The sequence below is a fragment of the Bacillus rossius genome, chromosome 17 (assembly GCF_032445375.1).
Source record: "Bacillus rossius redtenbacheri isolate Brsri chromosome 17, Brsri_v3, whole genome shotgun sequence".
NCBI lineage: Eukaryota > Metazoa > Arthropoda > Insecta > Phasmatodea > Bacillidae > Bacillus > Bacillus rossius.
Window position 1 is genome coordinate 15,162,644 of NC_086344.1, and position 27,505 is coordinate 15,190,148.

A 27,505-nucleotide genomic window follows, 5' to 3' on the forward strand; every position below is an offset into this window, starting at 1 on the left:
ATAATATTTACGTCTTTTGCCACGTGAAAAACTGTTATAAAAAATGTAAATATTTATTCGTGTTATTTTTTATGTTGAACTTGATCAACTTTTGGTGATCTTGTGTTAAATAAAATGTCTAAAGAATTGGAACTATATTCGCTTCCAGAAGCTCCGAAGAATTTGTGTTTTGAAAAGACTGAATTTAGTAAAGTAAGTTCCTACCATCCTGTTTTGTTAGTTGGTATTTCCAGAGTCAGTTTAGAATGAGATTATTATCGTTTGTAGTTTAATTTCAGTAGACATGATAACTGCATTGATAGTTCATTCTGGGTGACTGCAAAATTAAAAATAACTGTGATACATAAACATAAAAAAACAAATAAAAAAAAACAATATAACCTAACCAACATTCCCGATAGCACCAAACGGCATGTTAAATAGCACAGTTGCACATGTATAGCACATAAGCCGAATCGATATTCGTGGACAACACAGCAGTTAGTATTGGTAACTCTGAAGGAGGGCAACTTTTCTGAAATAAAATAATTAAAAATACAAAAATTTTTTTTCTACCTTTTATGTTATAAATTAGTTTTCTAAGACGGCGTTTGGATACTTCAAGTGTTTGATTATTTAGTTACCATTTTAACTAGTAGTGAAGTTGAGTTACAAAAAATAATAATGTAATATTTTGAGAATTTTTGTTATGTTTGGTTAGCTTCATTGTAAATAATTTATAATATGGCCAATAATGGGTTATGTTAGGGACATGTATAATACTTAAAAATCATGTGGTTACGTTAGATGAGCTATATTAAAAATACTGTAAATACATTTGAACAAATCCAATATAAATGTATTTAATATAACCAACCAGCCATTCACACAATTTTAAAGTATTTTAAATATTGCCAACCTAACCTAATTATCCATTCTGACAATTTTACACAATATTTAATGTACCTTACTTTATATAACCATTCTATAATATGGTCACTTACTGGTAAACTAGGTACTTAAAGTATGACATCTTCTTATATAATTATTGAAAAAATATCAGGAAGAAAAATAAATAATTTTATAATTTTTAAATATAAATATTTCTAGTTCAGAATTACCTTTAGGCTAAATCATTCAGATTGATTATTCCCTCATTTACTTTTGCCATCATTTTAGTTTCAAATGTTTGAATACTTTCAGTTATTAAGTATTTACAGAAGCAGTTGTTTACAAAAATCCAGGCATTTAATTTCACAATTTTTTAATGTTAAGAAATAATAAACTACAATGAATTTCATCACGTTAGTATTACTTTGTGTTTGAAATGTACTAATCAAAACAACCTTAAGTTATTCTATGCCGCTGACATAGTGTCCACTGATCGGCCGCAAACAGAAATCTGTGCACTGCGCAGAGATAAGTAAAACATTTTTCAACTCTCTGTGCGCTGTGCACCTGCTGTTTTGCCGTGCATGTGTGCTGTTTTCGAATGTGGCAGCTTCTATGCACTTGTGTACATTATACTACTGCATCTGTGCTGCGAGCATGCTTTTAGAATGTTGCTTAGTCTTCAGGGGAATGGCTCTACCTTTGGGGATGTGAGAATTATTAATACAAAAGCTGGTTATTCTGAAGGAATGCCTCGTGCAGTATTTTTAATGCAGTCCTATTTCACAGAAGTCGTTAGTTTGGAGAATTATTGAATTTAAGTATTGTGAATTTAACTACCCGCCTAAAATTTGGTTTCTGCTCGGTGGCAAGGATTCCTCCCCCTACTTCACTTGCTCATTCACAGAAACTTCCTCCATAACTCCTTCGCACCTCTCACTTCCAACTCCTTCTCTGCCAGCCCACTCCAGTTCTGCCCCGTCCTCTTTCGGTTTGCCGCCACTCCCTGTATGTCTTCCACTCATGGTCTCTCCTCCCTCTGTACCCGCCCCTTTGCAACGTGTTTCCCAGCTTCGCCCAGCCACCCTCAACCTTGAACTGTCCACCCACCTCCTCCCCTGCGGTTTGTCCCCCTCCCGTCTCCCCCACATGCCCACGACCCATCTCGCTGTCCTGTGCTGTACCTTCTCCAGTTCTCTCATTTCCGTTACCAGATACCGGTCCCAATTTGCTGCCTCGTACTCAATTATTTGTCTGTCTCACCCATCCTTCAAAGTTCTCCCAAGCAACCCAACCATTGCTGTTCTCATTGGCCCTCCGTCCCTGTCCCAGGTCACAGCGCAGAGTCGCCCCCAGGTACTTGGCCAACAGTAGACTTCCTTTGCTGCCTCCCTTGTCTTAAAACTAACCACCCTAGTCTTGTTGACGTTCATTCCCGTGCTGTTTGACCTCGACCGGCGCTCCAGCCTTACCGTATCACCTTCCAGGTGTTTCCCTTCCGCCACATTCGTCTGCAAACGTCCTCACTCTTCTCGCCATGCCCTCTTGTGTGTCATTCATCGTAATTGTGAACATTAGTGGCCCCCTCACACACTCCTGTAGTAGTCCTGACGTTACGCATCCTGATTACCATCTCTCCTTACTCATTTTCACCTCACCGTCTCCTCTCACTAAGAAAGTCACCCATCCAGTTCAACACCCTGCTGTTCCTTATCAACCTCCTAACCTTCTCCAGAGCCTTCAGTGCGGTACTTTATCTGAAACCTTCTCTTGCTTTCCCCACCCACTTCTACCAAGTCCTCTAGTAGCCCAGCCATCTGAGTCTTGTACCAGTATTCCCTCATAAATCCATCCGTCCTTGTCAGCCATGCATCCCAACCAATTTAGCTTCCCCATCATAAACCTGGCTATGAGCCTCTCCATTATCTTTCACACATACATTGTCAAGCTGACAGCCTGATAAATAACTTATGACTGACATTTGAGTAATTCTGAAGGAAAGCTTTTTTTTCAATACAGAAAAATAAAAACTTCAAAATGTTTTTTTTTTTTCTCTTCCTGACATGTTTTCCAATTGTTCTGTACGTGGGCGCTGTGATACTTCAAGCAGTTTACTAGTAGTTTACCATTTTAAAGAGTGGTTAGGTTTACATATTATAAATACTGCGATGTCGTGAGAATGGCTTCTTGATTGGCTAGCTACATTAAATATTATTTGAACGGTTGGTTAGGAATTGCTAATTTAAAGTATAGCTAACTTAACCAAACTTTTTTTTGAACGCCCAGTGGGTACCGTAGACATCCAGTACAGGATGCTCTCTAAATCTTTTTTTTTTTTTTTCAGATGGTTTATGCTAAATGTAAATTTTGATAAAATTAAGTTTTTTTTTTCTTTCCAGAAAATATTTTCAGCAGACCATTTTCTCCAGAGCCACAGGAAGAAGGCCAATTTGGAAAACTTGCGAGATGACCTGGGGGTGTACCTCAAAGTTCTTCGCTCTGCCATGATAGACCTGATCAACAAGGACTATGTGGACTTTGTCAACTTGTCCACCAACCTGATTGGGCTGGACCGGGCCATCAGCAACATTCAGGTGCCTCTCGGACAGTTGAAGGAAGAAGTCTTGGTAAGTGCGTAGTGTACAGACTGTGGTTGTATCAGTTGCAGGGTGTCTACAGGTTAAAAAAGTCACAAAAAAGTAATGAAACTTACCGGAACTGGAACCGGAACCGATTTTAAGAACCAGGAATTTTTGTACTATTCTTCAACGGAACCAAGGATTCCTGGTACTTTCTAGTAGGTACCAGGTAGTTTTTTTTAATTAATAGTGCAGCAGTTGTTGATGGAAGTAGTAATAGTTTTTAACTATTAAACTAGTTTTAGTGACCAAAAGCAAAAAGATTAACATTTGAGTTACAATTTTTTATTGTAAAAAGTATCTACTAACGTGAAAAAATTACTTATTTCTGTCATTCTCTCAATCTTTAACTTTAAAAAAAAAAAAATTTTCCCAATAAATAATTGTTTTATAATGCATGCAAAAATAAAAAATTATTAACTTAAAATATTTCATATTTTCATAACAAACTTAAAAGAAAAAAAAAATTGTTGTTATTTAAAGAATGTTGGCTTGACAACACAGGACTAGGTGCACACAGCAGCCCGACTGAGGAGAGACACTCACTCCCCTCACCCCTCCGGCAACGATCGCCTCGCCAGAGGAGAGCAGCGAATTAAAGTAACTTAGCACGTAATAAAAACAAAATTTTATGCTGGTGATGAAGATTCCCGAAAGAACCGGATTGCTATTTTAAATTCCCAATTCCTTTACTATTGCAAAAGTACCGGGAATATTTGGTACTTTCAGGACTGAGATTTCCCGGTTCTGAACCGTACTGAAGAGTTGGTCACTTAAGTCACGCAAAGTCACAAAATAAATAATAATGTGCTGGAAGTCATGTAACGTAATTTCCGGCTGCCTAGCACGCTCTCTCTTGCAAGCCCGATTGATGTAGTGCAATCTATATGTCAAGAACAAAATTTAAAATAAAACCATCATAACATTCATAAATTTCCATAAAATTCTAATGAGGGTTAAGACCAGACGTACCTACTAAAACAATTGCTGTATTTTCCCGAAAATAATGCAACTCCGAATATAATGCGACCACAAACTTTATGATTACGAGTTTATGAAAAATTCTTTATGGGGTGAAAATCACAATTCAAACACACAGAAATTGAAAAATATTTAAATTAGTAAATTTATACCGTATTTACTAGCAGCTTTTCTGGTGCCACTTTCTGACGTAGTGATTTGCATGGCCTTATTTGGAACAGCATGCAAGCAGTTAGAAGAAGAAAACAGTTTTGTGGCTGTTCAATAAGCCATTCTTCAGAGAGCAGAGAATGCTGTGATGGATGGTGATCGCCAGGAAGGGTTGGGAGGAGGAGGGGTTGGCAGCAATGAACTGTCTCCTCCCCTTCAAGGCATTCTACAGTATTGTTACAAACGCGAGAGACCAGACCGCGGTGTTCGCGAGGTTTGGAGCTGGCTGGCAGCTCTGTAAGGCCACAGGCGTCATGCGCATATTACGTGGCCACCACTGACGTAAGGCATGCCACGCGTGCCTGGCCGGATTGCAAGGGTCGTCGCTACCCCGCTCCCCCCCTCCTCTTCCCGCACATGGTCCTGCCTCGGCGAGGTAGTCTATCGTTGAACTGCCTTTGGGTATTTCGCGGGCCGCCGCGCGAAGTCACGTGAGCGAGCGACGCTATTCTCGACTGTTCGGGCGTCGGGTCGGCCCGGGATGACGCGACTCGTCACAGTTGCTCTCGTCTGTTCGAGAAGGGCGCCACACGCTACTTACCGGCCGCGGGTTGCGACGGAGTTTTTGAGGCGACAGAGTCTCGCGACGGTGAGGACCGTTGAGTGCCGTGAGTGCGGGATATAGGTGAATACAGGATAGTTTGGAGACTTTCTGGCATGTTTTTTTTTAAAGAACAAACATTTTGTTAAGTAGTAAACTCAGCTCGCTACAAGACAGCATTAATCTTAGAGTATACTTGTATTCCTTTGGGACCAAACAACTTTCCTCGCCTACAAACAATTTCATATTAACATTCAACTAATCATAAATCTATATTCTGTCACAGACACCCCTTTGATTCTAACCGTCTAATATATTGGGGAAAGTGTAGAACAGGCTACATCCAATTTGAAATATGTATGTGTAGTTTTTAACATTCGTTCCCAGCCTTAACAGTTGGCAACGCTCAGCACGGAACAGGAGTGTTGGGCGTGAAGCAGCACTGGTCTGCAGTGAGGACGTCCCAGCTCGAGCCGACGAGGTGCGAGCGCCCGGGAGGGAGTGAGGGACCGCCCGGCTGACGCGCCGTGTGTCCCGGGGGTACCGTGCAGCAGGTGCAGAGCGCGCTGGAGGAGACCCGCGCGGAGGTGCGCGGGCTCTTGGAGAGCCGCGCTCGGCTGCAGGAGCAGCGGCGCGCGCTGCGGAGCCTTGCGGCCGCTCAGCGGCTCCTGGGCGCCCTGTCCGCGCTGCTGGTGCCGTGCCCGAGCGGGGAGTTCCCCGCGCTCTTGGAGCGCGCGGCTCTGCAGTTCAACGAGCTGCAGTTCCACACGTCCCGCTGCGGGGACCTGCTGGCCGCCTCCCACGCCCAGGTACCTCCCGTCGGGGTCGCCAGGGGCGTAGCCAGGGATTTTAGGGGTCCACACCCTCCCCCCTCCCTTATCACCAAATCTTTAATCAATTTCTTATTCATCACTCAAACAAATTTCATATTAAAATTAATAAAAAATTTTACCATTACAATATTTAAATTTAAGTATACCGGAAACTGCTAAAATAGCACTATTTTACACCTTAAAATCAAAATTTTTCCTTTGGGAGGATCCCTCCACATACTCCGCTTTAGTACAGGGGGGGGGGGGGGGGGGGGTCATGCTTCTTAACACCCCCCCATACACAAATCCTGGCTACGCCACTGCTTGAGATTCCCGGTATTCAGAGCTAACCTGGTTTTATCAGCAAGTTTATAGTGATCGAGGGAACCCTGGAGATATTGGGATGATTTGAAAGTCATCAAGGCAAGGGTAATACAAAAGTTGTCTAGGCAAACTGGAAATACCAGGGAATTTAAATTGATTGGGAATAACACATTGTAAATAATAAAAAAATAATTAACTGAATAATAATTTCTTTCAGAAAACAGTCAAAAATTTTTCTAGCTAAACTTATCTATGATAGTAAAAAAAAAAATTATATAGAAAGTGATTCGTATGAAATGAAATAGTAAATTTCCATAGAAGAGTAAACAAATATTGCACTTTTCTTTTCCTTGAGGAAAGTTAACCAAATTTTATCCTGATATCCTGTATCAACCATGCTTCGTCATGCCCCACTATTCAAAGTATTTTTTGCCGGAATCTAAACCAAAACTTAAATACTGTATACAGGGTTGAGTCTGAATTGAACCAAAAACTTCAGTTGCAGGGCCATCACAACAAAATAAGTTGAAAATATGGATATGACTTATGGTATAAAGTGCTTCCTCCAAGGCTGTTATACATCTTTGTAGTTTAACCTGAACATCATTTTTATTGTGAATAATAGTGAAAGTATTTAAGATAAGAGTGTCTGGATGTTTTTTAATTAAAATAATTCGACCATTTCAGCAAATCTTGTTGCTGTCATTAAATGATTTCATTGAAATAATTTGGGGTTAACACTGAAACGTCTCAGTTTGTGCCCGGCTAAATGATAAACTAATCCACACAAAACAAAACACTTGAAAAAAAATTTCTGCTGGAGTAAAAAAAAATTCAGAGAAGGTTTTTAATTTTTGAAGTTGGCGAATTTTTATGATTTATAGTTCTAAACATAAGATTTGAGTTAAATTTTTGGAAATCTTATTTGTCCTTTGACCAAGACTGTGAATCTACATCATCAACTGATATAACACATCAGTGGAAAACATCTATGTCTTAAGAAAACACTGTAATATTGGTAAGACCAGGGGCATGCAACGCCACAAAACCTTTATTTTCCACATTTATTTTGTTACTTGTTACTATACCCAATCATGTCAATAAAATCAATTTACAAAAGCGAAAAAAAAAAAAAATTTTGATGGTTGTATAATTTTGTTCAATTAAACGTTATTCAGATGCTTGAGAGTTTAATCTCAAATATGTTCTCTGTTGAAGTAGCTTGGCTTCTGGGTTGTAGCCGCGTCCTTGGCGAATAGTTCACCGACGTCTTGATGCAGGGAGCAGTTACCTACTGACAGTTTTTTTCCTACAGTAGGTAACTGCTCCCTGATGACGGCGACTGCAATATCGACCGAAACGTCAGGGTGAATTATTCGCCAAGGACGCGGCTACAACCCAGAAGCCGTGAAAGCCTGTGAGAACATTATTATGTTCTCTATTATTTAAAATAAAATTTTTTTTTTAGTTTAAACTTCAAACACACAGAATATGCTGGGGAAGCAATGTAGACCATTAATTGTGTAGAAGTTTTCAAACTTTTGTCGTAATGAAAATTCAGACTGGTTGTGTGCACGGAACTACGACGGGTGTTGCAGCAGGCGGAGCAGGCGTCGTCGCGGCTGCTGTCGGGCCTGAACGCGGTGTTCCTCGACGGGGCGAGGCAGCGGGACGCCCCCGGAATGAAGCGCTGCCTCAGGATCTACCTGAGCCTGGGGCGGGCGGACGTGGCGGAGGAGCTGCTCCGCAGGGAGGTGGTGTCCCCCGCGATGCAGGACGTGGTGTGCGAGGCCTCGCTGCGGGCCGACCCGGGCGGCCTGCGGGGGCTGTACGCCCGCGTGCTAGCCTTCGTGGACGACCACATGGGGGAGCTGCTGGAGCTCACCGCGCACCCGGACAGGTGACTGGCCTCCGTCGAGTTGCGCTCGCGCGAGGGACGAGATACAGGTGACTGGCTTCTGTCGAGTTACGCTTGTACAAGGGTCAAGATACAGGTGATTGGCTTCCGTGAGTTGCGCATGATAGGGGGACGAAATACCAGTGGCTGGCTTCCGTTGAGTTGCGCTTGAACGAGGGACAAGATACCGGTGACTGGCTTCCGCCGAGTTGCGCTTGTACGAGGGACGAGATACCAGTGACTGGCTTCCTTCGAGTTGCGCTTGTACGAGGGATAAGATACAGGTGACTAGCCTCTGTCCAGTTGCGCTTGTACGAGGGACGAGATACAGGTGACTGGCTTCTGTCGAGTTACGCTTGTACAAGGGTCAAGATACAGATGATTGGCTTCCGTGAGTTGCGCATGATAGGGGGACGAAATACCAGTGGCTGGCTTCCGTTGAGTTGCGCTTGAACGAGGGACAAGATACCAGTGACTGGCTTCCTTCGAGTTGCGCTTGTACGAGGGATAAGATACAGGTGACTAGCCTCTGTCCAGTTGCGCTTGTACGAGGGACGAGATACAGGTGACTGGCTTCTGTCGAGTTACGCTTGTACAAGGGTCAAGATACAGGTGTTTGGCTTCCGTGAGTTGCGCATGATAGGGGGACGAAATACCAGTGGCTGGCTTCCGTTGAGTTACACTTGTACGAGGGACAAGGTACAGGTTACTGGCTTCCGTCGAGTTGTGCTGTGCGAGGGACAAGATACCAGTGACTGGCTTCCTTCGAGTTGCGCTTGTACGAGGGACAAGATACAGGTGACTGGCCTCCGTCAAGTTGCGCTTGTACGAGGGACTGGCTTCCGTCGAGTTGCGCTTGTACAAGGGTCAAGATACAGGTATTTGGCTTCCGTGAGTTGCGCATGATAGGGGGACGAAATACCAGTGGCTGGCTTCCGTTGAGTTACACTTGTACGAGGGACAAGGTACAGGTTACTGGCTTCCGTCGAGTTGTGCTGTGCGAGGGACAAGATACCAGTGACTGGCTTCCTTCGAGTTGCGCTTGTACGAGGCACAAGATACAGGTGACTGGCCTCCGTCAAGTTGCGCTTGTACGAGGGCCTGGCTTCCGTCGAGTTGCGCTTGTTCGAGGGACAAGATACTGGTGACTGGCTTCCGTGAGTTGCGTTTATACGAGCGACAAGATACAGGTGACTGGCCTCCGTCAAGTTGCTCTTGTACGAGGGACGAGATACAGGTGACTGGCTTCCGTGAGTTGCGCTTGAACGAGGGACAAGATACCGGTGACTGGCTTCCGTGAGTTGCGCTTGTACGAGGGACAAGATACCAGTGACTGGCTTCCGTCGAGTTGCGCTTGTACGAGGGCCAAGATACCGGTGACTGGCTTCCGTCAAGTTGCGCTTGTACGAGGGACAAGATACCGGTGACTGGCTTCCGCCGAGTTGCGCTTGTATGAGGGACGAGATACCAGTGACTGGCTTCCTTCGAGTTGCGCTTGTACGAGGGATAAGATACATGTGACTAGCCTCCGTCCAGTTGCGCTTGTACGAGGGACGAGATACAGGTGACTGGCTTCTGTCGAGTTACGCTTGTACAAGGGTCAAGATACAGGTGTTTGGCTTTTCCGTGAGTTGCGCATGATAGGGGGACGAAATACCAGAGGCTGGCTTCCGTTGAGTTACACTTGTACGAGGGACAAGGTACAGGTTACTGGCTTCCGTCGAGTTGTGCTGTGCGAGGGACAAGATACCAGTGACTGGCTTCCTTCGAGTTGCGCTTGTACGAGGGACAAGATACAGGTGACTGGCCTCCGTCAAGTTGCGCTTGTACGAGGGACTGGCTTCCGTCGAGTTGCGCTTGTTCGAGGGACGAGATACTGGTGACTGGCTTCCGTCGAGTTGCGCTTGTACGAGGGACGAGATACAGGTGACTGGCTTCCGTCGAGTTGCGCTGTGCGAGGGACAAGATACCAGTGACTGGCTTCCGTGGAGTTGCTCTTGTACGAGGGACAAGATACCGGTGACTGGCTTCCGTCGAGTTGCGCTTGTACGAGGGACAAGATACCGGTGACTGGCTTCCGCCGAGTTGCGCTTGTACGAGGGACGAGATACAGGTGACTGGCTTCCGTCGAGTTGCGCTATAATGAGGGGAGGACATGTTTTTACCATGAATTGTGATATAACCTAAATTATACTGCAAAGTATGTCAATACACTACATCTAGCGCATTTCATAAACCCTTCAGCACCAAAATGAAACTAAAATACTTATTTTATCTACATTTGAATAGAACTAAACTCAAATCACAAAAAAAAATTATATCATTTAATGTATAACGTAATTATTTGAATGCCTTCTATTAAGCATGTAATTCGTTAAAAAAAAAAAAAGTGTGTATGAAATTAACATAATTCGTAATTAACTTTGTTCATTGGTGCGAATGACTGCGAGAACGTATTTTGTGCTTGGGTTCGTGATGGGAGGGACGCTTCAGTTTGCTTTGTAGTTTTGATAAATTTATTGACTGTAAAGTGATGCTGCAAGTGAAATTTAATATTATAAAATTTATTTTCATTGAAAAATTTTATAAATTCGCCTGTTCAATTACATATGTATGTATATACAGTAGAGTCCCAGTAATCTCGACCATGATTGTCCAGACATCCGATTAATCCAGGTGAACCTTTTTTGATAAAAAAAAATCAATTTTATTTACAAAGATATTTCATTTCCTTAATCCTACATCAGTTCGTAGGTTAGAAATGCAGGTCTATGTATACAGTTGTATTAAAACTAGGGCTGGGCCGATGCCGATCACCGATCACAATAATCGGCCGATTTTAACACATTGGCATCGGTACCGATCTGCAAATTATTTACCGATCACCAAACGACGATCATTACATACTAAAACAAAATTAATAAATACTGAATTAAGCTTATAAATGCAAAGTTGTACGTTTCAAATTTACTTACAAAATAACTAAATAAGGTAGGCCTACAATCACGTATCAACAAAAACACGAATTTACAGTATTAATTTGCATATGGGTGTTTTTAAAACATGCCAAATTATCATTTTACGGAGTTTTTAATAATTAAAAATAAAAACTTTGATTTTTATATGAAATACATAATACTAATTTTAACTTATGTCTATTGCACTTTTAACTTACGTCTATTGCACTTACGAAACCTTAGCCATAGAATATTGTGGGTTGATTTTTAGATTTTTTATTATTAACATCAAACAAGCTATATAATTCTTAATTTGATCTGCAAGGATCGGCGCAAATGATCGGTATCGGAATGATCGGCAAATTTAGTGATGGGCACAGCCCTAATTAAAACTTAAATTAAGCTGTAGAGAAAGTTGTAGGTTTCATACAGGCTCTGCTAGAAGCTTCCAACGAAACTGCTAGCAAGGCATCCAAGACAGCGAGCATGGATGTTTCTACGGAATAACCTATCACACTAGCTTCACCCATAGCATGTACTAAACACGTGAGCTTCATTTATTGTGGAAATAAATACTTTCATTTGTACGAAAACATAAATGTTTACAATAAAAAGTACGAATCGCATATTTAGATATTCAAAACCAATAGAATAGTTTTAAAGACAGAGGTTTTATTTTTAGCCTAGAGTTTCTGCTTGTTAAGTTCAATCTCTGTTTACAATTTTTTGTTCTCAATGTAAAAATAAATTTTATTTAGTGTTTGTCTATTCGAAAAGACTGTTATGAATTTGCATATTGATTTTTGTAATCACTTTAATATACATAACAAAATGATACCTTTTAAAGGAACAAATCGTTGACAAAAAATTGGCGAAGAAAATACGTAGATAAATTTATAGAGTAGCTGCTTCTGGGAAATGATCTAAATATTTGCCAATAAATATTCTTTCAGCGAACTATAATTTTCTGTAGTATTTTTTATTTAGTTATACTGATGTGGGTTTTATTGGTGTGGTTTATTTTAAAGGATAAAGACTTTCTACCTCAGTGTTGGGAACACGCGAAAACAAAGTGGGGGAAAAGGATAGGCTTTATTTTCACATTCAGTAATTGTAAATGGGTCGTAATGGATACATAACTGGGGTATTTCGAAGTGAATTTCAATCCCGGGATGTGTCTACTTTATTACGAATTACACAATTTGATAGCACTATTAAACTTATGTTCTATCTATAGAAACCAGAGTTCCATTATTTGTAGTAAGCATTCACAGTTCATTATAACAATTTGTAAATTTAACACGCACATTACTTTTTCTGCTGTATTCCCGCTAGGAATATCGTATCAACTTCACGTAATACATAGGGACAGGATTATATGGTGAATTCCGAAAAGCATGTAAAAACATCATAACACAGAAATAATGCAAGATAATACACCATATAGTCCTAAATGCAAACTGAGTCGTGGAATTAAGTAGCATTTAATCAAATCTTAATTCAAACAACAACAAAAAAAGTAATCTTTTAATGTTCGAAATGTAAGGAATGTCTTTTATTTCCTTACAAAAAATTTTACCAAAGTGCATGGATCAGAAAAATAATAAATTAATTTTGTTTTGCTGTGCATCTCGTATTGAATTAGTTTAGTTTTAAACCATAAATGCTCGCTAGTTTATCTTTGTTGTCCTGAAAGTATCTGTTTTAGATTGATTTACTAAAATGATTTTACTGTGAAAATGTAGTACATATATAAATTTTACCCCTGTTTTGGGGGAGTTGGTATTACAAAACAGCTTTTATGGAAATAAAAACAATTACACCAAAATCCTCTGTTTTGAAAACGTAATTGGACTGAAAATAAAACCATAAAAACGTGGTCTCTAGCAATAAGCATAGGTGGTCTTGAACGTGCCTCATTAGAGAGTCCCCGCTGAAGCGTTTGTTTTCCCCCGACAGGAGCGTTGCGGTGTCGGGCTTCGACTTCCTCACCAACAGCTTCTGGGTGGAAGTGGAGGAGAGACTCGAGCGAGATCTGACCTCGGTGGTCGCCTTCGGCATTCCGGAAGTGTTTCACCAGGTGCACACGTCTTTCTGCCGAGCACTGCGTTGCCGGGACGTACATATCTGTGTTCAGATGCTTTCAGCTTACTCTCTGCAGCAGTTCTAGACTGCTGTGAATCAGGTCTTATTGACTTGTCGACATAAGGCCATTAGAGATGAAGTGGAACGTTGACGGAATGAATGGGCGGGGGAAATGGGGTTACTCCGAGAAAACCACTGGCTCTTGATATCTTGTTGTAATGTTCATGGACAAAGAATTTTCATGAAATGGCTGAACTTTCAAATAGGCTTTAAGCATCTGTTCTCCAACCCACCGAAGTTATTATTTTATTTTAATGCTGTGGATACCTCTAAGCCCATCTTTGTTATTCCTGTATAGTTCTAATTGCTTGGTTTTATTTCAGTTAGTGTTACCATTGTCATGGGCTTCGTAACTTTTTTTTTATCATTTAAAACTGTGCCTACGTTAGACAAGAAAACTGTTACATTGCCGTTCTTAACATTATCATCGTCGTATATGTTAATACAATAAGAACTCAAATGTATTAATCCCTTTTTGTAAATTTTTTTTGTTCGGACTATATCAGTTTAAAAATTAAAAAAAAATAGAACAGTTATTCCAAAGTTTTAAGTTTTCACATCTGCCTGCAGTCCCCTTGACTGTTTATTTTTCCCCCCTCCCGCAGAACTACTGCGAGACGGCAGACTTCCTGGAGAAGCTGGAAGCGCACTTCAGGACCAGAGAGGAGCTGCTGGCGTTCCGACAGCACCCTCAGTACAAGGCGTTCCTGGACCACTGGAACCTGACCGTGTACTTCCCGATCCGGTACGATCCCCGGCAGGGACCACCAAGTTGTGTTCATGGCCAGTGTTCTGTCTAGAGACGTAACAGACTGTGAAATCCGTATAAAACGAAACAATTAATAACGATTCACCCCGCGAACAACTCGATTTGGCAGCAAGCGTGCGCGACAGCACAACCTACCGCCATGATGGTTGATCAACAACTGTTGCTTCGTTGCCGGAAGCTGCAGGGCTTACCCACCTCGGCAGGCAGCCAACTTGAAAATCTTGGCGCTGCTGGCAATCGGCGCGGGAAGCTCAAAATTCAAAACGTTTCTAACACTATTACACTAAATTAACACACAATATTTACAAGTCCAAACAGCCAAGATTTCGTGGTATTATTTATTCTGGCCGATTTCGTTGAGACACATTTTAAAATTAATTTTATCATTTTAATTGTTACGAATGTTGCACATTGTCTCTAGTACAGTGCTTCTCAAAGAATGCGCCAGGGCGCACTGTTGTGCCGTAGAATATTTCTGGTTGCGCCCAGTGGTATTCCAGATAAATATGTGTCCAGATGTAAAAATATATATATTTACTGTATTATACCTTGGGATTATGGATATACCACTCTTTTTGATAAAACATCATAATTGTGTGTTATTTGAGTGACTACAGGCTCATGTTTCTAATAAACACAATAATAAATTGACTTACGGTAAGTTGTCTGCAGTTTATTTTTTATTGCATTATTTTTTTTTTAGTTATGTTTATTGTATCATACTTCTCAGGAATTTGTACATAGTGCATCTATCATAGGTCTTTGCAGTAAGGCCTCGAGCCATGGTTTGCAGATATTTTTGTAAGTTATTTTTACCCCGAATTACTTAGCAGGGAATAGAAATACTGTGTATAATGTGTTTGAATCATAAACAAGCCATCATGGTTTTCCCCCAAAATCCATATTCTTGACTTGATGTAGGCTTTTGGACATACGCCATTGCTTAGCACATGTATGTCTGTAGAAGAAAACTACAAAAAAACACAAATTAAGCAAAAAATTGCTGTTGTCAGGATTTAACACCACACAATACTCCACAACAGGAATATGGTCAACCAACAAAGAAAAACAAAGAAAAATAAACTAACAGAACGAAAAAAAAAACCACAAACAAAACATTCTGTTAGTACATTTTTCTTTGTTTTTCTTTGTTGACCATATTCCTGTTGTGGAGTATTGTGTGGCGTTAAATCCTGACAACAGCAATTTTTTGCTTAATTTGTGTTTTTTGTCATTTGTGTTTTTTTGTAGTTTTCTTCTACAGACATACATGTGCTAAGCAATGGCGTATGTCCAAAAGCCTACATCAAGTCATGCACTCCCTTTGCACAAATCTTTCAAAGATAATATCCATATTCTTTTACCGTTGAAGTGACGAGGCGTGATGCCCCAGTAGAGCAAGCGGAGGGAAACGTGTCGCAGGTGGAAGGAGATCGTGAGCTGCGTGGAGACGGCGCTGGCGGAAGGACGCCGGCTGGCCCAGGGCTCGCAGTTCAACCTGCTGTCCTCCACGGTGGCCTGGGAGAGCCTGGAGCGCTGCTGGGCCCGCGGGGTGTTCCTGCCCCTGCTCGCCAACAGGTGTGCCCCTTTGGCCCTCTCCTCCCGTCTCTCCCGCCCCCTTCCTGTTCCACCCTTCCATCACCCTTCACCACCCTTCACCTGCCTTCACCCCCCCTTCACCACCTTTCACCTGCCCTTCACCACCCTTCACCACCCTTCACCACCTTTCACCACCCTTCACCCCCCTTCACCCCCTTTCACCACCCTTCACCCCCCTTCACCACCTTTCACCACCCTTCACCCCCCCTTCACCACCTTTCACCACCCTTCACCCCCCTTCACCACCCTTCACTCCCTTCACCCCCTTCACTCCCTTCACTCCCCTTACCATCACCCTTCACCACCCTTCACCACCCTTCACCCCCCTTCACCCCCCCCTTCACCCCCCTTCACCCCCATTCACCCCCTTCACCATCTTCACCACCCTTCACCCCCCTTTACCTCCCTTCACCACCCTTCACCCCCCTTCACCACCCTTCACCCCCCTTCACCCCCCTTCACCACCCTTCACCACAGTCTCGTGCACTTGTGCATTCATCAGCATCTCTATGACATAAGTTAGGTCTTAATCCGACTGTTCAGGACCTCATCCGTGTCTAATTATCCATAATTCAGCATTATTGAACATCAGTATAGTTTTTAATTAATAGGCCTGTGCAAAACTTCGACTAAGTGAATAAAACAAGGATCTTTTTCAATATTCGATTTGAGTTCGCCAGAAAATGTTGCTGTTCTTTTTGATTTGAAGCTTTAGCTGTGATGCAAAGCTTTGCGTCTGATGTGAAGCTTCGCGTTTGTTGAAAACGCTTTAAAAAATTGAAAGCCTAAGATTTGCTCAAGATAATATTTAGTTTTTTTTTTTTTTGTATGTTTTCTTGAAGAAAGTTGGTTAGGTACTTCAAGGGAAAAAAAGGCAGTCCGCTCAATATTAATACCAGGACTGTTTATTTTATCATTTTTATTGATGTAGTTATATATAGGGTCCAATTGGTTAATCACATACATTACAAATGTGAAACTTTTTTTTTTTTAACTTGAATCCTGTATTTTGTAAGAATAAGTGTGATACAGCTTTTTCGAGAACAATATTTGCAATTCAATTCGACTTTGCAAATATTTTAAACATACGATTTGATATTCGCTTCGCTTAAAAAAAACTAGTATTCGCTCAGGCCTGTTAAAATGTAAAATTTTGAAATGTAACTTGCTAGAAAACTGGAGACACTGTACTGATGTTGATTTGAGAAAGTTGGGATTCGACCCTTCGCTATTTTTTTGTAAAGTGGTACCGGGTTTATATTTACGGTTGTCCGTGCAGGTTGAGTTGATGAGAACCGGAGGAACTGCAACCGAAAGAATTGTGTGAAATCGTTATTCCCCAACTGCCTGAATAATTTAGCAGACGCAGAAGCTGAGATCCTGGGCAGACACGCCACTGTCAACTGTACATCTCTCGTACATGGAGATGTTCCCCATGCGTCAGCACTTGGGTGAGGGGTGTTACATGAACCCACAGTGACATTTCATTGCTGTACATCTGTGTCGCCATCGAAGGAAAAGCAAAACTACTTGTAAGAATATTTCTCTGTGCTGTCACATGTTGCAGGTTTTGGAAGCTGAGCCTCATGATAATATCTCGGTACTGCACTTGGATCAGCGAAGTTCTGGAGCAAGTGAGTGGTTGGCTGGCTCTTACTGTAGTGCTGCCTGTCTTTTTCCACACATCACACAGTTTTCTGGACTTTTCGAAGCTGTGGTTTAAAAACATTTTTTATGGACATACACCCTTGCTGGTTTTCTCTCTTATGTCAGAGAGAAACGACAAGAATGGACAAGAAACATGACTGCACAAACACATGGGAAAATGTGCCGAAATCAGCCTTTGTCAAATGTTAAATTAATATGACAAAACAGGGATGGACTTAGCCGACAAAGATATCGACAGTGGGCTGGCAAAGAGACAGTTTTAACAAGAATAGAAAGTACAGACAAGTAACACCCTCGACAACACGCTAACAAACGGACAATTCCTACGATGATACAAAACAGATAAACGGGACAATACAAGAACACAGGGCGGCACAAGCTAACCAAGCGATGAAACTAAACAGATATACGTACTGGCAAACATAACAATGACACAGACAAAACAGCTGCGATGTTTCGGGAACTGACATCTGTTCCTGTCACCATGCACAAACAGGCGAAGAAACATGTTGATTTGAAAAGCAAATTGTTTATTATATATAACAACAGAACACTACAGGAATTGGGAATTGAAATATTCCCAAAGTAAGGTTTTTTTTTTTTTTTTTTTACTGGAATTAACATGTTCAATGAAAACAATTAATATTTTAACAGGTTTGTAGGAAAGTTTGGGCATTTAAATGCATGTTTAACTATTGCAGTTTTCAAAACAAAGATAGAAACTTAAATAGATTGCCATAAATTCATATATGTACATAATTCGTGTATTCATATAAAGTAAAACTTTATTATTTTTATTTAAAAATTATTTCTGCAATCAAATTTATTTATTAAAAAAAAATATTAATAACCTGTTTAGATTTCTTATTTAAAGATACCAAAAATCATACAGTTCTGTACAGCTCTAGTATACTGCAAGGGAAGGAAAGGTATGTAGTGTCACTAGTACAAAACTGTGTACTTGGATTTGGACAGGACCTTACTTTGAATATATTCACAGGTAGCTTGTTGCGACATCACCAGGGTGTCTACGGGTTTTGAAAGTCACGAATAACTATCGAAACTGAACGACTGCCAGTAGCACACAATAAGTTCCAGTAATAAACACTAATGATGCAGGAAGTTACCCAACCTTTATTTCCAGCATTCTTTTGGTAGCTTTCAGTTTGTTTATTGACACCTCAGTTCAATCTATAGTCGCACATTAAACTTAAATAGTTGTAGACTGATCCACTTGAATCACATTGGAAATCATCTGTGAAAAGGTTTTTAATTTTCTAAAGTAAAAATCAGCACATCCCTGCTAATAGTAAATCTGTTTTGTATTATGTTTAATTTTGATTATTTTATGTTAGAAGTACCCCTGTGACATAAAAATGTTGTATTAAAACAATACATGGTTATGAAAATGTCCTGAAATTTTGGTTCCGTTGGTATTTTTAGACACCCCGATCTTACGGGTATTTTTTTTAGAGCAATTAACAAGGGATTCCACTGTGAGACAGTAGACAGAGTAGGGGTAATAGCAACGTTATTTACCTCCCTTTTCATTTGTTGACCCGGCAGTCTCAGGCGTAAGCCCCTGCCGCCCTGGGCACGGGAAACAGATAACGCAGTTTCATTGCAATTGGGATGGTTGAGTTGTTAGTGAGTCAGCTATGATGGGAGGCCGAGGCAACCCATCACAGCATCATTAAAAACCTCATACACCCTGCCCACTCAGCTAACTAAATAGTTGACTTCCTTAGCCCTGCGACCTTGTCAGCACTGCTGGTGCCTGCTTCGATCCGTCTCATCGATAACAGAGAACCTGAGGTCCGGTGAAGGCAGGTTTGGTTGATTTAAACCACAATGGTTTAAAACATGGTTTAAAAAAATATATATATTTTTCAATTTAAAAAAAAAATAGGTTTTTAATAATAGTATTTTTTAATAGAATATCTTAATTTCACTCTAATAAAAACAAAACTTTAATCATTAATGTGTCTTGTGATTCACAGGAACAAAATATTATATACTAAACAAGAAATTATATTTAAATTATTTCAATAATTTTTGTAAATCATACCCAGCTAAATACTCTTCTAAAATTTAAAATTTTAAATAGGTAGTACCTAATTCGTATTCTGTGGGAAATCCCCGACTTTACTTTAAAACTCCCATTCTGTGGAGAATCCTCCTCCTGTGGGGGAAATGCCCTTTCTGTGGTTTAAGTCCCGGTCAGATGTGCAGATTTGCTGGAATTCAGTCCTTTGATGTTTGTATTAACTTTTCTGGTTCAACATGAGTGGCAGAGAGCAGGATGTTGTATGGCTTTCATTTGTGCATGCCGAGAACCGAAATAACCAACGTGATAAAAACAAACCAGGTTTTCAATCCTAGTTTTTTTTCCAGCCCTGGATGGACGCCTAGCTGCCCGGGCTGGCAGCGAGTGTGTAGGGATCCCCCTCCCGAGCGTGGTGGTATGTACCTGCGAGCAGGGGCAGTCCGCCGGGAGCGAGGCGGACGGGGGCGCCGCGACGGACCGCCTGCAGTTCCTGGTGCACCTGCACGGCGACGTGCTGCTGTTCGCGGACAAGCTGCCCGACTTCGGCGCGCTGGCGCTTCGCCAACTGCCCGCCGTGTCCGAGGGCACGCTCGCCAAGCTCCGGGGTGAGCCCTCCCTCCCCCCCCCCCGCGATGTCGCGAGTCCGCATTCCAATCAAGTGATTTTTGACATGACGTCTAATAAATCGATGAATGCCGGCTGCATGCACAAAAAAAGGTGACTCATTGTCCCGTTACGTTCATTGTCCCGTTACGCCCATTGTCCCTTTACGCTCATTGTACGCTTGCGCCGCATCTATCTCTCTTTCCACTCGATTGGAACAACCATCGATTTGACTTTTTCGAGGCACATTAAACCTTGAAACATCTCCCATTCGTTTCATACTTTTCCTATCGTCGTCCTATCCTTAACAGTATAACACAGATTGGAAGAAGTTAAAATAGCAAACATGGTATAAAAGTTATAGTTAAAATAATCTCTTTGTTAAGGTAATGAACGTATTTGAATTAATGAGTGCGAACAAAAGTAAATTTATCAATTAAATTGTAGATTTCATTTCACTCCTTCTTTGTATCCATACGAAATAGTGATAATTCAATAAAAAAAATTCAATTTTATTCATAGAATTATGCAATCTTTTCATCAATGTTTTGTTATGATGTTGTCACGTTAAACTATCGTCCGTAAACCGACTTTACAGACAACCAATTTTTTTAGTTAATTGTTACCGATGCGACGGATACTATCATACCCAACGGAAGCATATAATTATTTTCAGGCCAATTTTGTTTTTAAAACAGGAGATTTCTGGTATTACTGTTCTTATTTTTTTATGAAATTTAATTTACTAAAAAAAGATAGCATATTATTATGAAAAAAAATATGATATTTAAACGTTCCACGGTACTAATTTTTGCAAAACAGCATCATTTTTGACTGATACGTGATACAGTTTTTCAATATGGTGATTTGTAATAAGCATGTGTAACTTTTCAAAACAGATCTGCTAAGTATTTCAGTGTTTGAAAAAAAATTTTAGTTGTAATGTGAAAAGACAAACTAATAAGAATTTCAAGATTAAAAAAGTATCCTTTTTCTGATCTCTTTTTTTTTTATTATTAAATTGTGATACAAACATCATTCTAAATAAATTACATTCATTAAATTTAATTATTACAATATTAGGTATTTGCCATTATAGTTAAGTGTTGATTCAAATAGGCTGATATCTTTCATGTATTAATTTCGGTTTGGTGCTTTGTGGTGTATTAACTTGAATTTCTGAATATTACATAGTGTATTGACGGGCTTTTTGTTGTTTTTCAGTTTAATTGCAATTTACCGTATAATCTGGTTTCAATACATTAGCTGCCGGAGCTCTCGATAACATCGCACCATAAACCCTCTTAGTCAAAAGTTTCAATTTATTTTTTTGTAACACAGTACGTACATGGCTTTTGTATGTGTATCAGGTGATCTGTGCGCATAATTGAAAATATTCTAGTGTGTTTTTGATAATTTGGATCATCAAAATATTTTCGAACATGTTTCGGAAAATGTATTTCGAAGATGATGTTGTCGTCGACGTCTTCTTTATCTTCTTCGTTGGTGGTGGTGGTGGTTGGGATTTGGTGTGTGGGGTTTTATTTTTAGCATTTCAAATTCAATCCACTCTTTTATGTTTCCCTACAAGTAGAGACTATCCCCCGCGTAGAGCCGTGTCTGGAGGCACGCAAGACCGTCAGTACCGATGTCGCGTGGCGTGGCGTGGTTGCAGAGAGCCTGGAGGACTCGGGGCGGCAGCTGGCCGGCCGCGTGCCCGCCGTCACGCAGTGCATCCTGGGGGAGGTGAGCCGCGACAGCCTGGCCCAGCTGCGCCAGGTCGGCGACATCCCGCGCCTCTTCCGGCGCACCAACCGCGACGCGCCCTCCCGGCCGTGCGCCTACGTGGCGGCCGTGCTGGCCGTGCCGCTCGCCTTCCACGCGGCCCAGCGCGGCGCCGTGCCGCCCGACACCTTGCGCGAGTGGCTGCGGCTCGTTTTCTCCGCCGTCACCGGCCGGTGCGTGCTGCTTCGCGTCTCTCCACTCCAGGGCGGAGTCTGATTGCTCGTGGATAGAGACCCGTGAATTTCGCAGGTTCAGCGACCTCCAGGATAGACTGAAATATCCTCTACACACTCGGGCAAATTCCAACTGCTCATTGGCTGCTGACTCGCGAGTCGTCTCGACTGGGTGGCCTGTGATTCGACACTTCTACGAGCGAGGGTCTCTATAATTGGCCCTCAGTCCTCCAGATTAACATAGAACCAATGGCAGAAGCAGCACTAAGGTATAATTATTTTGAATTTTTAGCATAACACGAAATGAATCCGCGAAATCCACGGGTCTCTACTCATGGATCAATAGGACGGCAAAGATAATTACAGAAAGGCTGGATTAAGAACCAAAAATTTTGGTTTTCATTTTCGAGATGTGCAGTAAAAAATAAACCTACAAAAAAATTATACAATCCTTTATTTAAATTAAAATATATTTTACGGTGAAATAAGTTTGTTTCATATGTATTCTATTTGATCTAGTTGTTTATTGATGTCAAGTTGTCATGTCCTTGGATGGTTTCTGTAAAAGTGTTTATTTTTTATTTTTCCCCCTCCCTAATGATTTTGTTTTTATGTATTAGTGTTTTTGTATTAAGCCTACCATCTAAGAATACCAGCCGTAAGTAGGCATGTTATCAAACTTTTTATAATTTAATCAGTTAAGTGAAAATTCATTTGGTGTACCAGTACAGTAATTTCTCAATTTTCTGTGTTGATTGGGACCTATCGATTCCCCGTATAATTGAAATCCTGTAACGTACCCAGATAATAATCAGTTTCGTGGTAAGAGCCGCCCTTTTGAATTCGGGTCGCACCAAATATTTCTTCAGTAGAATTTTGAGCGCAAGAGAAGTTGTTATCTACTGTGTCTCAGCTTGTTGCACGGTGAACAATACGGCACACTGTCGCCATGCGGTCCCTCTCTGTCCGTCCGAGAAGCAGCAGTTTCTCCCCCCCCCCCCCCGCCCCCCCTCTTTCCTGTTGCCAAATAAAGTGTATAGGTTACACCCTTTAGTAATTGCCATTTTGCATGTAGGTGGCGCTGCAGAGCGAGAAAGCAACAAAGCAGTATACGCGCATGAGCTTACGTAAAAACTGTTTCAGTTAACTCTTTGATTGTGACCTCGAACCCAAACTCTACAAACTGGGACACTCTTGTATGGCCATGCTGTGACAGTGTAGACGCGCGTTTTGCATCTAGGTGGCGCTGCAAAGCGAGAAAGCAACAGAGCAGTATACGCGCGTGAGCTTGTGTAAAACTGTTTCAGTTAACTCTTTAATTGTGACCTCGAACCAAAACTCTACAAGCTGGTACACTCTTGTACGGACGTGCTGTGCCAGTGTAGATGCGGGTGAGGACGCGCAGAAACGCGTGCTTGCATTTGAATTCGGGTCGCACCGTATATTTCTTCAGTAGAATTTTTTCGAGTGCAAGAGAAGTGGTTATTTACTGCGTCTGCGCAGGTACCACAGCGCGGTGGGCGACGTGCTGACGTCCGTGCAGCGGACGGAGGAGTCCCTGCGCCGGCTGAAGAAGGCCCGGGACCGCTCGTCGGGCGCCGCCCCGCCCGGCGACGCCAGGGGCCCCGGCGACGACGACAAGATACGCCTGCAGCTGGCGCTGGACGTCACCAGCTACTGCGAGGGGGTCAGTGGCGTGGCCAGGATTTGTGTAATGGGCGGAGTGTTAAGAAGCATGGCCACCCCCCCTCCCCCCGTATTAAAGCAGGGGAAAATTTGGATTTCAAGGTGGAAAATGTTGCTATTTAAGCAGTTTTATTATCTAAAAATTGATTACACGGCACTTTCTTTGCCCCTGTTTGCCCCCACTTCAAGGTTTCAGAGCGGGGGGGGCAAAATACCCTGTCGTCCCCCCCCCCCCTTTTGTTGCACCCCTGGGTAATAGGTAGTGGTTTTCGGGACTCTGAAGCCCAAAATAAGAATCAAGTAATAAAAAAAAATCAATTTTTATGAAAAATAGCGTGGGGTGCTTGATATTTACAACACTAATGTCTATTCGTTAGGATAGAGTCTTTAAGACAATGAAAGAAAAGAGCACTCCGCACTTTTTTTTCTTCATTAAAATTAATTGTATTGTTTATTACTTGATTCTTTTTAAGCTTATTAAAAAAATTATGTTATACAGAGTTGTAGTTCATTCAACATAGAAAGCATGTTTTTTTTTTTTTTTAGTTTTTTAAAATATAATTTTATTTATTAATGGTAATGGTGCATCAGTCGATGATTGAAGTAGTAATATGTAGTTAGTTTTGAACGATTAAACAAGTTATAGTGACAAAAAAAAACAGATTTGTTACAATTTTTAATTCTTAAAAGTACCTACTAACATGAACAAAACACTTTATTCTCAGCCTTACTCTCAGTCTTTAACTTTGGAGGAAAAGAAATTTATTTTTAATGACAAACTTAAAATTTATTTAAAGGATATTGGCGCAATACTACACATGGCAGTGCGATCACTGACTGGTGACTGAGGGGCGCGGGCGTAGCGACACACGCATGCCCTCGGTGATCGCCTCGCCAGCGGAGTTTATCAATGAAAGTATCTGTAGTATGCCATAAAAATGAAATTTTATGCTGTCAATGTCAAGTCCCGAAAGTAACGATCTAACTGGGAAATAATTTCGAATTCCCAGATCTTTAAAAAATCAAAAGTACCGGTTATTCCCATTACTTTTAGGACCGTGACTTCCCGGTCCTGAGCCCTAGCGAGAACCGCTTACAGTCCCGGCAGCGGAATTGTGGTTAAACACGACAGATGTTGCAGTGAGCTGATTTGTTTTCCCCCGCCCGTTCCTTTCGTACGTTCCCACTTTCAACATCTCTCAGTCGACTCTTTTGGCGCCGATGTGGACAAAACCATGATTCTTTCATTCTTTCATTCTTTCATTCAAGCTACGACATTACAAGAAGTCAGAGACAAGTTTTTATGACTTCATTTAGAGTCCACTTTCATTTATTCTGTTTTGTAATGTTTATTCCGCCAAAAAAGTGTAATGTTAACGTGCTTTATTTTTACAAACAAATAATTTCTAAAACGTTTGTCTCGGCTAGATACAGTTGGAACAATAAAAATTAAATCTGCAAGCATTTCTATTTTCTAGTATTAAAGTCATTCAATAAGAGATGCACAAATTAATCAATAACAGATGCACAATCAAACAAATTTTTCTGATCTACTTTGGTACAAACTTTCTACGGAAATAATGACAAACCTTTTCTGCATATATAAAACTTACTTTCTCTCGGATAGAAATTGTGTTTTGATAAAGTTTTTGTTTGCAAGTATGTTATATTCATTTTTTTCACTGAATTTTTTTTAACAGCTTAAAATTAAAGTTTGGCTTGCATTTCAGTTTGTTTCATGTCATGTTTTTCTTTTTCTTTTTCTTCAGGTAGAAAGTGTTGGACTGAAGAGAGAAGAAGTGACCAATCTGGTTGAATTGCTGGAGCTGGTGAGAGCAGCTCAGACGAGAAACGACGCCAAGTCGTAAAAAATCGAACTCTGCGATCAAATTCGTGTGAATATCAAAGAACAAATGTGTCTATGAAGATTTGTCCATCGCTTCAGCATTGCATTGTACAGTTTGTATATATTTGCTATCCAAACAATATTACTTGTTTGATGTCATTGTTATGTAAATTATTGTTTTTATTTATTGTTTTCAATTAAATATATTATGGCTGGCTCGTGGAAACACTAGTTTCAAGGCAAAGAGGACTGGTACAGCAGGGTTTCAAATCCACTGTGTAAGAGGACATGGTCAACTCCTTTCTTCTCGTTCTGAACCTCCCTGACTCCAAGATTTAAAACTTAACTTTTTTTTTCCTTCTTCTTCTCCTTCCTCTTCTTTTTTTTATTATTATTTTTATTTTTAAATCCAATGTGGTTGGATGACACGAGAACAGAAATGCAGAAACTCTACAACATACACCTCCTGCGGGAGCGTTTCATGTTGATGTGTTGCACACACCTAGAGACGTAGCGAATACAGGGGACGCACCACAACGCCGACAGCTAGAAAACTGCTGTGTACCACAACGCCGAAATACACTAACGCCGAAAAATGTCATTGCAGGTCTGCCACAAAGGTTAGGTTAGGTTAGACTAGGCTAGGTTAGGATTAGCTAGGTTAAGTTAGGTTAGGTTATATTACGCAAGGTTAGGTTAGGTTTGATTGTGGTATTTTGGCATTAAGGTACATTTAAGAAACACACACAAATTCATTCAGTTGTTATTTCGGCGTTGTGGTACACAGCAGTTTTCTAGCTGTCGGCATTGTGGTCAATTTTGACATTCGGCGTGGTGGTAACGACCCGCGAATACATCCTAAAAAAAAAGTCTCTGAATGCTATGCAATCTCAGGCTTATGATTGTTGGTTAAGGTAAAAAAGGCTTTGACCGGAAAATCACAATTCAGGTACATAGCACTTGATAATTTAAAATTTTTGTGTGTTATTTACGAGAGTTTTCCTGGTGTCAATTTTGTCAGTACGAGTGGATTGGTTTACAATACCACTTTTGAAACAGCAAGCGTAAATTAGAAAAAAAAATCCTGAAATGAGTGTCTACGGTTTAAAAACTGTCATTTAGAAACCAATGTGTATTGTCTAGCAATTAGAGCGAAGGGTTAATGGCTGGGGAAGGCGTATCAAATGTCGCACACTGCCTCCCACTGCCCGCACATTTCCCCCACATGTCCCCAAGTTATTATGTATCATCACTAGAGACAAGATTTTATGGTTTTAGTTTTAGTCCGGTTTCATTTTTAAAACAGAAGATTTCACTGTTGTCGTTTTCATTTATGGTTTTAGTTTTAGTCTGGTTTCATTTTTAAAACAGAAGATTTCACTGTTGTCGTTTTCATTTGTATAAGAGGTTTTTAATACTCCACCAAAATAGAGATAAAAAATTTTATGCTGCAAGTACATTTTGTACATTTATATGCTGCAAAGTACATTTTGTGTGTTATAAAATTGTGTGGTATAGAAATTATATTAATTTTGTAATAAATTGTCTAATGCAAAGTGAGAAAATTTTGGTTCCTTCAGGTTTGTATTATTGATTTTTGACTGCAAAGATAGAGCGGAAGTGGTTTCCTGGGTTACCGTCCCAGGTTGTGATCCGTGCTCTGATGATGGTCAGAGAGTACTAGCGCATAAGGTTGATAACACGGGGTTTAGTAGTTTATTATCTGCCTTTCCTCCTAGTAACAACCAGGGAAAGGTCCTGCGTGGAAATGAAATCAACAGATTGAAACTATGCAGTTACAAATTGTTTTAACTAGCGATGGGTCAAAACCCGATTTTCTCGGATCCGAATCTCGAATTTGAATCCCAAGGATTACTTTGAATATATTCCTAGAATCTGAATCTAAGCTGAAGGGTGCAAAATAAAATAATGTAAAAGAAATTTAAAATATCA

At 40.9% G+C, this 27,505-nt stretch overlaps 1 protein-coding gene across 2 annotated transcripts; it reads left to right on the plus strand.

The window, feature by feature from the left end:
* Positions 1-26,906, plus strand: LOC134540639 (conserved oligomeric Golgi complex subunit 2). Of its 2 annotated transcripts, none has more exons than XM_063383496.1 (12): positions 1-192; positions 3,270-3,497; positions 5,793-6,050; positions 7,976-8,277; positions 13,191-13,311; positions 13,982-14,121; positions 15,568-15,723; positions 17,312-17,378; positions 19,893-20,064; positions 21,738-22,020; positions 23,524-23,707; positions 25,476-26,906. In XM_063383496.1, exons 1-12 carry the CDS (start codon positions 115-117, stop codon positions 25,572-25,574), a joined length of 2,088 nt encoding a protein of 695 aa, XP_063239566.1. In that variant the 5' UTR covers positions 1-114; the 3' UTR covers positions 25,575-26,906. The 2 variants fall into 2 exon arrangements, 1 of the variants encoding a protein (XP_063239566.1); XR_010076479.1 differs by lacking the exon at positions 25,476-26,906 and adding an exon at positions 22,097-22,289 and having other exon boundaries at positions 31-192; positions 23,524-23,595.
* The last annotated feature ends 599 nt before the right edge of the window (positions 26,907-27,505 follow it).

What these genes read in the sequence shown, in the direction of transcription:
- LOC134540639 (XM_063383496.1), top strand. Translation starts at nt 115, where the DNA reads ATGTCTAAAGAATTGGAACTATATTCGCTTCCAGAAGCTCCGAAGAAT. An exon ending in TTCCGGAAGTGTTTCACCAG is followed by an intron (nt 13,312 to 13,981) that starts GTGCACACGTCT and finishes CCCCTCCCGCAG; the next exon opens with AACTACTGCGAGACGGCAGA. An exon ending in TCACCAGCTACTGCGAGGGG is followed by an intron (nt 23,708 to 25,475) that starts GTCAGTGGCGTG and finishes CTTTTTCTTCAG; the next exon opens with GTAGAAAGTGTTGGACTGAA.